This window comes from Panthera uncia, assembly GCF_023721935.1.
Source record: "Panthera uncia isolate 11264 chromosome E2 unlocalized genomic scaffold, Puncia_PCG_1.0 HiC_scaffold_19, whole genome shotgun sequence".
NCBI classification, from domain to species: domain Eukaryota; kingdom Metazoa; phylum Chordata; class Mammalia; order Carnivora; family Felidae; genus Panthera; species Panthera uncia.
Window position 1 is genome coordinate 1,046,673 of NW_026057588.1, and position 15,405 is coordinate 1,062,077.

Genomic DNA, 15,405 nt, shown 5'->3' on the forward strand with positions numbered 1-15,405 from the left:
TTTTTGTTGTCTTCAGATAAATACCCAGTAGAATTGGTGGATCACACAGTACTTCTCTTGGCTACACCAATCATTCTCCACCCTGTTGACAACACGTGTTGTTTCTTGTCTTTTTACTAACTGCCATTCTAATATTAGGTGTGAAGCTATATTGTGGTTTTGATTTGCATTTCCGTGATGATGAATGATGTTGAGCACCTTTTCATGGTCCTGTTGGCCATCTCTAAGTCTTTGGAAAATGTCTATTCAGATCTTGTGCCCATTTCTTAAATTGGGTTATTTGAGCATGTTTTGGGAATGTTTTAGATTATTAGTCCATTATCAGATTCATGATCTGCTAATAGTTTCTCCCATTCAGTAGGCTGCCTTTTCATTTTGTTGAAAAAGTGTTCCTTTGCTGTGTAGACATGTTTCAGTTTGATATAATTCCAAACGTTTTTGCTTTTGTTGTTTTTTCTTTTGGTTTTGAGAGTCAAAAAACAAAAGCAAAAGTCATTGCCTAGACATGTTTCAAGAAGCTCATTACCCCCTAACTTTTCTTAATAGGAGTTTTATGATTTCAGGTCTTAGGTTTAAGTCTTTAATCCATTCTTAGTTAACTTTTGTGTATGGTGTCAGATAGTGGTACAGTTTCATGCCTTTGCCTCTGGCTGTCCCGTTTTCCCAAACCATCAATTGAAGAGATTGTGCTTTCCCCCTTTGTATAGTCATGTCTCCTTTATTGTAAATTAAGTGACCATGTGTGTGGGTTTATTTCTGGGCTGTATTCTGTTCTGTTGATCTATTTGTGTATTTTTATGCTAATACCATACTGTTTTAATTACCACAGCTTTGTAGTCAGGGGGTTTGAAATCAGGGAATGTGATGCCTCCAGCTACGTACTTTGTTGTCAAGATGCTTTGGCCATTCAGGATCTTTAGTGGCTCCATAGAAATTTTAGGATTTTTCACTTTTGTGGGTATGTTTTCATGTGGACAGAAATTTTCCACTTATTTGTGTGAATACCAAAGAGTGGGACTGCTAGGTTGTATTTAAGGGTACGTTTAGTTTTGTAAGAAAGTGCAGACTGTTCCAAAGAGGAGTACCATTTTGCATCCCCCCCAGCAATGAATGAGAGTTCTTATGGCTCCACATTCTCACTAGTATTTGGTGTTAGTGTTGTGGATTTTGGCCATTCTCATAAATGTGCAGTGATATCTAATTGTTACAACAGATATTTTCCTCGATTAAAGTTACGACTTTTCTTTAATGTTTGTTTACTTTTGAGAGAGAGAGAGGAGGGAGGGAGGGAGCATGAGCGGGGTAGGGGCAGAGAGAGAGACACAGAATCCGAAACAGGCTTCTGGCTCTGAGCTATCAGCACAGAGCGTGTTGCGGGCTTTTGAAGTACTAAGCCTGCAATCATGACCTGAGTCGATGTCAGACACTTAACTGACTGAGCCCCCCAACTTATGCTATGGTATTCTTTAAGAATTTGTGGTATCTTGAAAACATATTTTTTAAGTTCCTGTTTAGTCCCAGAAATATCATTAACCTGATTTGCCATAGGTTTTCTGTAATGATACATTATGTTGGGGTGCTTGGGTGGCTCAGACAGTTAAGGATCTGACTCTTGATATTGATTCAGGTCATGAAGTCACATATGTGAGTTTGAGCCCCGCATTGCACAATGCGCTTACAAGCTGGAGACCTCAGGGGAATTTCCCCCCTCCCCCCTCCCCCCACCCCTCCCCCTTTTGCAAGCTCGCTCCCTCTAAGCAACAACCTTAAAAAGCATTCTAGTACATTTCTCCTGGAACATGTATACATTATGTAATTCTCTTGAGTATATACCTAGAAGTGGAATTCATGGGATAGTTTGATAATTTTTAGAGCAAATACTGAAATAGATACAACTGTACAGTCTTCCTATGACCCTGTCTCCCTGTTGAATGTTTTCCACCTTTGCTTCATGCCCATAGTTGTGTTCCTACAGAATGTGTCAGTATTATACCTTTTGCTGAATGTGTTTTCTTTTTCCCCAAGGTCCTGCATTAAACTTACACCACAATCATATTCCCATAGATATGCAAGCACAAGCCCTGTCCCCACATGGTCAGTTACTTCTTACGCTTCATTTTTGCTTTTCTGAATCCAAGTCCTGGCCTTTCCTCAGATGTTTCATTGAGCTAAACAAACCATCCTCGTATATCCCGGTATATTAATTTTGATCAACAAAGCACCTCAGTTTACACAGCACCTGACTCCCCTGTCCCCTGTACTGCAGAAGGATCCCTATTCATACAGGGGAACATGCATATGAATTGCTCAGGACAGCAGCTTGATCTGGTGGTTAATTATACTGTGTGTTTAATAATGTGTGAACATATGATGAGAGAAACAAGATATTTTAAAGACTATGTTACAACCTACATATTGATAGATCTAGGAGGTTAAGTTAATAAGTAACCATAGTTACACAAACTAGTAGTCCCTGGGATTCTAAAGCAGTTTTTCTTGGAGACATAAAGACAGGATTTACATTCCATAAGGAACACATACTAGGAGGAATGAAAGATTCGTTGAGCATCACTGAAATATGAGATACTGGGTTCAGGTAAACACGTTTTTATAAAGACTAAGATTTAAGGAAGATAGACATCTCTATGATATTCATGCACAGTTATAAAATAACCAGTGTGTAGATGGGCTCTGTAATCATGAAGTGTCATTTAATTATCCAGTTATGTGTCCAAAAAATATGGATAGTGTAAAATGTGTTTCGAAAAATTACCTTAAAATCAGAGAAATTATTAATATGGAAAACGTTATAAAAAGAGAACTCAAAAACATTGTATATGACAAAAGTGTTTGAAGACCATTGTTGACTAACTTCCTTTATTTACTGTAATTATTTAGGTGTGTAATTATTGAATTTAGTATAAAATATTTACCTTCCGACTCTATTTGATAGGAAGCCTTTCTGCTGGATTTGCACTCATGGAATTGTCACCAGGGGAGGACATTTATAAAGAAGTATTTTACCACTTAGTGATATTGGAGAGAAATGAAAGCCATGGCATCAAGGATTTTGATCTCCAGGAAGTCTGGGAAAATAGGCATGAGTTTGAAAATCGGTGGGGAGATGATGCAAGAAATTACAAAGAAGTGCCTTTGACTCATAACAAAAATCTCACTTGTAGGAAAGATCAGCCACTTAATCAGCCCTCAGTTACTCTTCCTGAAAAGCAGAGTGTTTCTGTGAGAAAAAATACATACCAGTATGTCATGAATAATGAACCATTCATCAGGACTTTGTTACAACAGGACAGTAACGTAAGTGGTTTTGGAAACCAGTACATAAACTGCTTGGAAAATAGAATTGGATTAAATTTGCAGGCACACCTGGATGAACTCCAGAGGTTTCACAGTGAGGAGAAAATGTATGAATGTAATCCAACTGAGAAGTCTGTCAGCAATGGTTCCTCAGTGTCACCACTTGAAAGAATTCCCAGGGCCCAAAACATTTGGAATAAATCTAGGAAGATTTTTCATTTGTTACCTGCACAGGCCAGGAGAGCATGCACTAGACAAAAATCTTATCAATGTACTGACTGTGGGAAGGATTTTAGCAAAACCTCAAACCTCATGAGCAATGAGGGTATTCTTTCTGGACAGAGACCTTACAGATGTAATGCATGCAGCAAAGCCTTTGCTGAGCGTTCAAGCCTTACTCAAGATAAAATCCATAGTGGAGAGAAACCTTACAAATGTAGTGAGTATGGCAAAGGTTTTAAGCAGTGCTCACACCTCTTTAGACATCAGAGTACACATCCTGGAGAAAAACCACACATATGTGATGTGTGTGGCAAGGCTTTTATCAGAAGCTGTAGGCTTAATCAACATCGGAAGATTCACACAGGAGAAAAACCTTATTCATGTAGTAAATGTGATAAGGCTTTTCGCACGCGTTCTCACCTCTCGGGTCATGAGAGAACTCATACTGGAGAGAAACCTTACAAGTGTAATGAGTGTGGCAAAGCCTTTACCGATGGTTCACATCTTAGTCAACATAGAAAAATCCACACTGGAGAGAAACCGTACAAATGTAATGAGTGTGCCAAAGCGTTTACCCAATCTGGAAACCTTACTAGGCATCAGAAAATACACACTGGTGAGAAACCACACAAATGTAATGTGTGTGACAAGGCTTTTATCCAAAGTTCAAGCCTTATAGCACATCAGAGAATTCATACAAGACAAAGACCTTATAAATGTAATAAATGTGATAAGGCTTTTATCAAACATTCACAGCTTTGCGGACATGAGAGAACTCATACTGGAGAGAAACCTTACAAATGTAATGAGTGTGGTAAAGAGTTTACCCAGTCTTCACGCCTCTCTACTCATCAGAGAGTCCATACAGGAGAGAAACTATATAAATGTAACATATGTGGCAAGGTCCATAGTCAAAATTCAAACCTTTCAAATCATCAGGATATGTATACTGGAGAGAAACCTTACAAAGTCAATGAGTGTGCCAAAGCGTTTTCCCAATTTGGAAACCTTACTAGGCATCAGAAAATACACACTGGGGAGAAACCACTCAAATGTAATATGTGTGACAAGGCTTTTATCCAAAGTTCAAGACTTATGGCACATCAGAGAATTCATACAGGAGAAAAGCTTCATAAATGTACTAAATGTGATAAGGCTTTTATCAAACATTCAGAACTTTTGCGTCATGAGAGAACTCATACCGGAGAGAAACCTTACAAATGTATTGATTGTGGCAAGGCCTTTTCATGTAGTTCACATCTTACTCAGCATAAGAAAATCCATACTGGAGAGAAACCGTACAAATGTATTGATTGTGGCAAAGCCTTTGCGATGCGTACACGTCTGACACAGCATAAGCGAATCCATACAGGAGAGAAACCTTACAAATGTAATGAATGTGGTAAGGCTTTTACCCAACGTTCACACCTTTGGAGTCATGAGAAAATTCATACTGGTGACAAACCTCACAAATGTAATCAGTGTGGCAAAGCCTTTACCCAGCCTTCAAAACTCACTAGACATCAGAAAGCCCATACAGGAAAGAAAACATGTAAATGTAACATATGTGGCAAGTTGTATACTACAAATTCAAACTTTGCAAATCATCAGAGAATCCATACTGTTGAGAAACCTTATAAATGTAATGAGTGTGACAAAGCGTTTACCCAGTTTCAAAGTCTTACTAATCAACAGAAAATACACACTGGCTAGAAATCACACAAACAATATGTGTGTAACAAGGCTTTTATCCAAATGTCAAGCCTTTTGGCATTTCAGAGAATCCATACAGGTGAAAATCCTTGTAAATGTACTAAATGTTGTAAAGCTTTTAGCACAAGTTCAAACCTTTTTGGTCATGAGAGTACTCATACTGGAGAGAAACCTTACAAATGTAGTGAGTGTCGCAAAACCTTACTGAATGCTCAAATCTTACTCAACATAAAAAAAATCAATACTGGGGAGAAACTTTACTAATGTAATGAGTGTGTCAAAGCGTTTACCCCATTGGGCAACCTTGCTAAGCATCAGAAAATATACACTGGCATAATGTATACCATTATGTAATTACAAATGGTAATTTGTAATTTTCCAAGCATTATGTAATTACAAATGTAATGTGTGTAACAAGGCTTTTATCCAGTGTTCAAGCATTACAGAAGATTAGAGAATTCATTCAGGAGGAAAACCTTTTAAATGTAATAAATGTGGTGAGGCTTTTATCAAATGTTCTCACCTTTGGGGTCATGATGGAACTCATACTGGATAGAAACTGTACAAACGTATTGAGTGTGGAAAAGCCTTTATGGAGCATTCACATCTTACTCAATGTGAACCTAATATGTGTGGCAGTGCTTTTATTCAAAGCTCAAGCTTTGGGAAGCATCAAAGAACTCGTAGGAGAAATAAACAAATGAGCAAGTGTTCAAGACTTGCTCAGTATCAGATTTCACCATGGAGAGGAACCATATGAAACTAACATAAGTGGGAAAGCTTGTAACCAGGGTTCATACCTCACCTTATAGAATAGAAGCCTCTGAAAGAAAGCACACACTAGGAATGTATGACAAGGCTTATCTAAAGCTTCTTATACTTTGGGGAATGTAATTTCTTCTAGAGAGAACCCTTACAAATAAAATGAGTGTCATCTGGGTTATAAAAAGTGTACAAGTTGGGGATGGGTTAAAACAGGTGAATGGAGTTAAGAGGTACAGACTTCCATTGATAAAAAAACAAAATATACAACTTTGTTCTTTGTGGTCTAGAAAGAATTCACATAACATGGAAACCATATAAATGTATCAAAGTCTTTACATCAGCATACACCAAAGAATTCTTACTGGACAGGAACATTAAAGAGTAATGAAGGCGATAACTTCGCCAATTCTTCAATGGACTACAATTTAAAACTTCATGCTAGGGGGACCTCGGTTTGCTTTGACAATTAACCAATCTTAGGTGTTAAATTCCAGAAAATAAAAAGTATTTAAAACTCATGAGATGATGTGTGTGTCAATGGAATAAGTATATATGTGGAAAGACCTAATCATATTCCGTTGAAATCTTTTTATAAAGATTTTATTGTCAGGGCACCTGGGTGGCTCAGTTGGTTAAGCAACTGACTTTGGCTCAGGTCATGGTCTCACAGTTTGTGTTCAAGCCCCACGTCGGGCTCTGTGCTGACAGCTCAGAGCCTGGAGCCTACTTCAGATTCTGTGTCTCCCCATCTCTCTACCCCTGCCCTGCTCACCCTCTGTGACTCTCTGTCTCTCAATAATAAATAAATGTTAAAAAAAAAGTTTTTTCAAAGATTTTATTTTCCTCTGTATATCCAACATGGGGCTCACACTCAGAACCCCAAGAGCAAGAGTAACGTGCTCTTTTGACTGAGCTAGCCAGGTACCCCTATAACTTTTTTTACTCAATTATTTCAGGTTTCTTGACACTGAATTATCATTGATGACTTGTAACCTCAAGTTTGGACTCCACTGATGTTATACTTTAATTTTATGCATTTCATTTGTCAAGTGTAGTGGTGGTCTGAGAGAAAGCATTGGTAAGGTGAAAGGAACCTCTTTCATTGGGGGTGCTTAGCCATACATATATACCCAGGAAAAGCTAGGATTCTAAGCTTAAGATAAAGTGTACTATACATTTGGAAGCATAGGGAGTGGCAAGGAATAAACCTAACACTGATATGTAAATTGTCATGTTTTCTGAGGTCATGGCCCCTTCTCTGGATTTGATGGTATGATTGAGTTCCTTTGTTGATTATTATAGGAGAGAATTACTCTGTCAGATAGATGATCATGAAATAGTAGGTTGGGACATGGAGAAAGAGATTTTCTTTTTTTTTTTAATTTTTTTAACATTTATTTATTTTTGAGACAGAGCATGAACAGGGGAGGGTCAGAGAGAGAGGGAGACACAGAATCTGAAACAGGCTCCAGGCTCTGAGCTGTCAACACAGAGCCCGACGCGGGGCTCGAACCCACAGACCACGAGATCATGACCTGAGCCGAAGTCGGATGCCTAACCGACTGAGCCACCCAGGTGCCCCGAGAAAGAGATTTTCATGTGAGAACTATGGGTTACTTGGGATAGCATTTGTACTAGAGAAAATAGAGGGGGGATGATGGTCTGTCCATGTTTTGAAAGGTAATGGCTGTTGTATATCACAGATGAGTAAAAACTAGTCTTAATTTTGGAAACTGAAGAGAAAATTTTAGAGCATTTAAAGGAACCAAAGTAAGCGTGCTTGGGTGGCTCTGTTGGGTGACTGACTCAATTTCGGCTGAGGGTCATGGGGTTGACCTCTGTACTGGGCCCTCTGCTGAGTGTAGAGCCTGCTTGCTGTTTTCATTCTTTCTCTGTCTCTCTGTCCGTCTCGCCTACTTGTGCTCTAAAAAGAAAAAGAAAAACTAAACTCAAATGTAATATGCTTGAGAAAGACTCAATTTTGGCCACTTAAACTGCATTTTGATACCATTTTGTTTGGGATACCCTATTTCTCATTTTTGGGTCATTTCATAATCAACACTAATAATACATCCTTAGGGTTTGTGGTTGAATGTCATGTATAACAATGTCATTTCATGTTAGATTTAAACATACAGTTTTGGAAGTATATATTCATAAGTTGTATTTGAGAGTTACCTACCCAACGTATATCCCATAGTATTTTTGTGGCTCTAATGAAAATACTATTGCAATGCGATTTCAAACTCTCACCCTCTACCACCGGCCTCCCCATTCATGAATATACACCATATGATTCTGTTTCTCCCTGTCTTTTGTGCTGAAATGTGACCCATGGTTTGCACCTTTACATTAAATGAAATTAGAAAAATGGCAAGCATATGAAAAGTATTAGGAACTAAGAGAAAATGTGAGAAGGAGAAAAGTAACACAATCTTTATTTTGTGCTATAGTGCTTAGAGAATAATTTGAAAAGATAAATTATAATGACTTTACCCTCAAGAATGAACATTACACAATGGGAATCCTATTTGAAAACTAGAAATCTCCTATTTACCCTCTAAAACATTTTTTGCTCGTTTGCATTTGTGCCTGCTCCACTGGAACAGGATGTTCACATGTCAAGAATGATGGCTGCATGCAGCTAAGTGTTAGGAGGAAGTTGAGTATCTGATGATGCTTTCTTGGGAGCCCAGGATAGATTTCTCAAGTTCTGAAAATGGCTAGGGAGAACAGGGAATAGTGAACTACTTTGTTATGATGCATAATGTGCAGCGTCAGGTTGATGATACTCATTGACACTTTGAACTTACAACTACTGCCAAAGGAAAGGCTTGTCTGCCTTCATTATTAGCTTTTCCTGCCCAGATGGGCAGAATAGTAAGAAGTTGTAATGAAGCTTCACAGGTATCATTAGTCGGGTATCAAAAGTACGGTCAGATCCTGTAATACAAAACTGAAGTTTACTCCTTACTGACTTGCTTGGGAAAGACCACAATCTTCCTCGTGCTAACTAATACCTTCTTCTTTCTGATGCATTCATAGCCCCACCACACAGTATGATTGTGGAAAATGGTTGTGAAATACTGTTTATTTCAGTTACTGAAGATATTTTTAGACTTTTGATGTCACGATTCTTCTATAAAGTTTTGGTCTAATATTAAATACATTCAGACATGATAGAATATTCTCAGCTACAAACCTTCTGTAGATGTTTCACTTTAAAGGAGAATGGAAAGAATGGAATCTCAAAATCATTCCTTCCATTTTGCTACCAAGACACTAGAAGCAGGGACTCCCTGGGTGGCTGTCGGTTAAGCATCCAACTCTTGATTTTGGCTCAGGTTGTGATCTCATCTCATGGATCATGGGATTGAGCCCTGGGTCAGTTTCAACACTGAGCATGGAAAAATAAACAAAATTTAAGAAGCTTTTTAAAAAAGGTACTAGCATCGGAAGCTCTGTATTGAAACTTGGCAAATTCGTGTCAAATTCAGGTAAATAAAATTAAAATTAATAAATTTCAAAGGAAATAAATGTGTAAGTTAGAAGACACTAAAGACTAATAACTTTTCACTCATTTGGAATACCTACGATACTGGTCATGGGTTGCATGTAATACTATACACTCAGGATAAAGAAAATCTGTGATGAAATCGGTCTTATCCACAGTTATCCTTCACTACCTTTTCAGTATTATTGAGTACGTATTTTTTGTTTTAATTTTTTAACATTCATTTATTTTTGAGAGACAGAGCACAAGTGGGAGAGGAGCAGAGAGAGAAGGAGACACAGAATCCTAAGCAGGCTCCAGACTCTGAGCTGTCAGTGCGGAGCCCGACACGGGGCTTGAACTCACAAACTGTGAGACATGACTGGAGCCAAAGTCAGATGCTTAACCAAATGAGCCACCCAGATGCCCCAGTTATGGGGTATATTTAAATTTGGTCTGCAAAATATTTTCTTTACGATCTTTTACTTTCTGTTGTTTAGTCATGAATATGAAATTTGAAAATTCCCCAATACCCTTATTTTAATTTATTCATTTATTTTACAGTGAGGGTGCACGCTAGTAGGGGACAGGGGCAGAGGGAGTGGGAGAGAATCTTATGCAGGCTCCACAGTCAGTGCAGAGCCTACCCAGGTCTCCATCCTACAACCCTGGGATGTTGGCCTGAGCCCAAATCAAGAGGCAGATGCTCAACTGACTGAGCCACCCAGTCATCCCCCTAAGACCCTTATCAAAATTAAATTGCAATGTGTAGCTGATTGGGATGAACCTCCTGGGATTATTTCCATGTAAATGAGACAAAACCTAATAAAGAAAAGGCCTTTGCCCCTCCCCATTCATCCTTCTTGGTCCTACAGCGGCCATCCTGCTGTAAGGAGAGAGAGTGCTGAGTGCTAAGGGAGGTGAAGCAGGCAGAGGACTGCCCAGGGGACCCGTCCCATCCCAACCTGCATCTCTGGGCTTCCTGTTATGTGAGAATGGTAAACCACCTAGTTGTTTCAGCCACTGATTTCCAGGAGGTCTGTCCCTCACAAATAAGAACTGTCCGACCTGACCAATAAGATTAATATCTGTATTGAGAGTAGAATGGAGCAAGTGAGAGGGAATCTTGAATTTAACATTTTGTAGCTGAGAAAATCTACAAAAGGCATCATCCTTCACAGATGGGTTAGAGCTGTTTGGCACGTGCTGCCTAAAACTCACAAGATGAACCAAACAAAATACAGCTTGAAAATTTATGAGGAATGTGCAGAATGCTGGATAGAGAGTTACAGGAGTAAGGAATTTGGTGCCACAAATGAAATTACATGTTTACTGGAGCATGTGAACTATTAGTCTCTTAGCTTTTATGCAATACAGTAACTTTCTACTTTGTAGCAGGAAACAAAAATCCATGTCTTCAAGTAACTTAGAGTCTCTCAACGGAAGTGTATAAGATAAAATATGATAGTGGTAAGTACCATGAACGTGTTCGTGTGTAATGATCGACTGACAGCGTTTCCTAATTTAAACAGTGTTTTCAGGCAATGCCCACATGCTGAGGTCATCTTTGTGCAGAACCACTGAAAGCGTATCATGCAAATACAAATGGGGAAGGGCAAGTGGGTGGAGTAAAGAAGCCGAAAATTGCCCAAATGGGAGCATACTAAACTGGTTGAGGAATATCCACAATTGTTGTTTGTCTTGGTGAAATGTGATACTACATTTCCACTATAGACATTTGAAATTTGGGACTCCTCGTAGTTAGAATTTTTATTTTTTATTTATATATTTTTGAAGTTTTTTTTAATGTGTATTTATTTTTTAAGAGATGGAGAGATGGTGTGAGTGGGGAAGGAGCAGAGAGAGAGTTACAGAATCCAAAACAGGCTTCAGGCTGCGATGTCAGCACAGAGCCTGATGCGGGGCTCAAACCCACCAGCCATGAGATTATGACCTGAGCTGAAGTGGGGCGCTCACCCAACCGAGCCACCCAGGCGCCCAGTAGTTAGAATTTTTGAAATTTTAATAACAAAACTCCCCAGAGGGCTTAAGATTATATGTGATAGATCCAAAACCATGACCTGTTTGGAGAATGCACAGACCTATTTCTTTACGTCAGACTTACCACTACCGAGAACACAGTGGTGGGGTAGGGTAATGAATTAATGGACAGATAGTAAATCTCATTTGTCAAAACTGTCTAGGTATTTGATCCCAGGACTTGTTAAGATACATACTTTTCCTATTGTCTACCCTTATACCCAGCCAGGGGTATGTTGCTTCTTCCACTTACAAAAGTGTATCAAGTAATATTGGGTGTGTCTTTTACACCTCAGTTATATCTTCAATGTCCATATCATCAAAAAAAATTGTAAGATATAAGAAGATATTGTACTTGCAAATTGAAAAGGAACAAAATCGCATTATTTCATGTTTTCCTAATTTAAGACCTAGTAACTCCCAGTTCCTAGTTTTATTCTTACAGTTGAGAGCAATCTTGTGTTACCATTGCCTAATATTTTGACTATAAGATTGACCTTTCAGTACGTTTTATGTCCCAATTTTATACTAACTGAGATGTGATGAGAATGGGACTCTATGTGCAAGATCGGCAAATTTTTATGTAAGGAACATATAGTAGATATTTTATTCTTTGTAGGCCATGCTGTTTCTGTTATCGCTCTTCCAGTATGTCCTCATTGGGTCAAAAGTACCTAAATATGAGTGTGGCTGCATTCCAGTTACACTTCACATAAAAACAGATGGTAAGCTGTACTTGGCTCATGTTCTATAGGTGGCAGAGTCCTGATCTACACAAAGGAATTAAGAGCACTAGAAGTAGTAATTATATGAGTAAATAAAACCTGTCTTTCCTATTTTTAAGCCTCTTTAAAATATAGTGGACTGTGTAAGACACTAACAGCCTAGCATATATGTGTATAGCGTTTGGAAAAGAAACCTACACTAATGGTTATGCAGGGCAGGAATTTAGAGATGGAAGTCCATGTGGAAAGGAAGGGTCAGGTCAGATGCTCTATATGAAGAAAGTATAGACTCACGTGCAGGTAGATTGTGGTAAGCTGTACAGGATAACCCTTAAAGCAAACAAAAAACAATAGTTACAGCTAACACCTGTGAACCAAAGAAATAGATTTAAAATAAAATCATTTGTAAAAATTCAGTCATTTCAAAGAAGACAGAAAGACAGGGAACAGAGGAAAGGAGGCATTATAAAAGCAAGAGGAAAATAATTTACATCTATATATGTGTAAAAGGAAATCGTCTAAAGGCCCCATTGATGAGCAAACATTGTCACTGGATTTTTTTTCTTTTTGTTTTTTTGTTTATTTCTTTTGAGAGTGAGGGATAGTGATAATCTCAAGCAGGTTCTGTGCTGTCGGTGTAGGTCCATCATGGGGCTCCATTTCAAGAGCCGTGAGATCATGACCTGAATGAAATGCAGAGTCTTACACCAATAACCCTGTGAACCAACCAGGCGCCCCTGACAATTGGACTTTTTAAAGACAGGCAACACAATGTATCCTAAGAGAAATTCACTTCATAAATTAAGAACACAAAATAAAGTCCTAGACCAAAGATAAATGGAAACGCTATAATGAATATAGCGGCTATATTAAGATTAAAGTAATTTCAAGAACAAATAATATGACCAGGGATAATGAGAACTATTTCAATATCATAAAGAGGTACATTCACCAGAATGACATGAAAATCCTAATTAATCCCTTGTTTTCACTACAAACAAATATGTAATCAAATACTCCCTATTTCCAAGTCAGACACTAGGACCATGATGGCGGACATCCCCTAGTTCACAAACACACACATACAAACATAACACATAGATGCAAATACATGTGCATATACACAACATAATCTTAAATGCACAGCCATATACCCTCACACTCTCAACATACACTCCATACCAACTCACACTCATGCACACACTCGTGAAATACAAGCACATATGTTTACACACACCCGTACTCCCACATTCCCAGTCCCTCGTATGTAATTACATTCAAAGAGTCTGCATGCACATGTGTGTCTCAACAACGTGCTCATATGTTGGAAGAATACAGGCATCTCCTGACCTTGGATGCCTGAAAATGGGGGGCACTTGCCACCTTTTTTACTTCTTCCATCCTTTCAACAACCCCCAAGGATGATATTTGTCACATGCAATATCTTAAACTGCTGTGGGCATTGCCACCTCAGGTCCAGGTGAACGGGGCAGAGTTGGAAGGTTACAGACGAGTGATCCAGCAGGGTCCAAATGAGGCCAGAGGGAGGGGGTTATAGGCAGTGTGCAGAGAGCATGGGAGCATGGAGGAATAGATGGAAAACACTTCAAAAGGCGTATGATGCCATAGTACTTGACAAATAAAGATAGGGACAGAGAACCTAGGGGAGAGGTGAAAATGAATCCTGAAGTATGGGATCTGAGTCATCTACATCAGTATGAGCACAGAGTTAGCTGTGGATAAGTAAATAAAATGGCAAAGAGAAAACTATAGATCTGTGTGAGGACAGGTAATTCCCAGGTTGGTCTACTCAGAGAACCTAAGAGCAATGACACCCCAGTAGCAAGGAGAACACCCAGCACCCACATCTTGGTTTCTAACACTATTCTCTAAAAAAAAAAAAAAAAAGTGCTCCTTGTAATTATGGCTGATTCTATGGCAGGAGCAGGGAAAATACAAGATGAGCCTGGGGGATCTTATAGTGACAATGTTAAGAGTAAGGAAATAATGTTTTTTAAAAAAATGGGGACATATCTAGGGGACATAATGGCCAAACCTGAACAGAACTCCTGCAGCCTGTCACCAAATCTCTGATACCAACTCAGTGTCCGGTGATGCAATGTAATTGTGACTTTATTTGGTCTTAGTACAGACCCCATAAGTTAAGGGCAAAGTTGTTCCCGGGACTGCCCCCACTTCAGACACCAGTCATGAGTCAGGCATTCCCAAACCTCCCACGCATCTCCAGCCAACTACAAATTTAAGGCTTCCTCTGATCCCCTCTTGTTCAATATTTGCAGGGAAGACTCACAGAACTCGGAAAGTGCTATATGTATGATAATCCTTGATAATTAATTTCTATATTGGGACCTAAAAAATTGTAGGCCACATTAGTGGCCTGACTCACATCACAAATCTAAACCTAAATCAGCCTGCTCTTACGTGAAACATCCAGCAAAGAAACCAAACATACACCAATTACAGTCCTCCAATGAAGCTTCAGGTAGCCGATCTTACCCTGTATTCAGCACCTCCTGGTCTTCCAAGGAAATTCCTGACTTCCTAGCCAATCATGCCCTAATCATGCCCTTTAGATTGAGTTCTAAAAGTCAATCTTGCCCCAAATCCATCAGGAAGAGCACTCCACTCCCTGCATGGGAGGCTCTGTCCTCCCCAAATCAAGGGTTGTCTTCCCTGGAATAAAAGACAGCAAACTCGTTACTAAATTGTTTTAGTTTTGTCATTTCACATGTTATTGTAAAGGATAGCAGTAAAGAGCCAGATGAAGGCATCCATAGGGCAAGGTTTGGGAGGACTGCCCATACAGTAGCTTTTGTCCCCCACCACGAAGCTCCCAGGAGCTTCTCCAGGAGTTTAATCAGGGCTTCACTTAAGTCATTGGCCATATGACTGAACTCAATCTCCAGGCAGACTCGTTCCTCTCCCCAGAGGCTGGGGTGCTGAGTGTTTCCATCCAATCATGTAGTTGGTCTTTCAAAGGTGTCCAGTCCCCCATTTTGAAGTTCTGTGGGGGAACTCGACAAACCGCGAGTTAATGACCCAACATGAAGTCAGAAGTCCAAGCAACTGAGCCACCCAGGTGCCCCTAAAGTATTTCTTTTTTTAAATTTT

At 39.2% G+C, this 15,405-nt stretch overlaps 2 protein-coding genes across 2 annotated transcripts in view; both read left to right on the forward strand.

Annotated features, from left to right (window-relative positions):
• The window catches only part of LOC125915633 (zinc finger protein 677-like), a 94,822-nt gene that overhangs the window by 50,083 nt on the left and 29,334 nt on the right, over nucleotides 1–15,405 (forward strand). The window lies entirely within an intron of this gene.
• On the forward strand, nucleotides 1,760–6,536 carry LOC125915624 (zinc finger protein 665-like). The gene is made up of 2 exons (XM_049621556.1): nucleotides 1,760–2,094; nucleotides 2,954–6,536. Exons 1-2 carry the CDS (start codon nucleotides 2,004–2,006, stop codon nucleotides 5,248–5,250), a joined length of 2,388 nt encoding a protein of 795 aa, XP_049477513.1. The 5' UTR covers nucleotides 1,760–2,003; the 3' UTR covers nucleotides 5,251–6,536.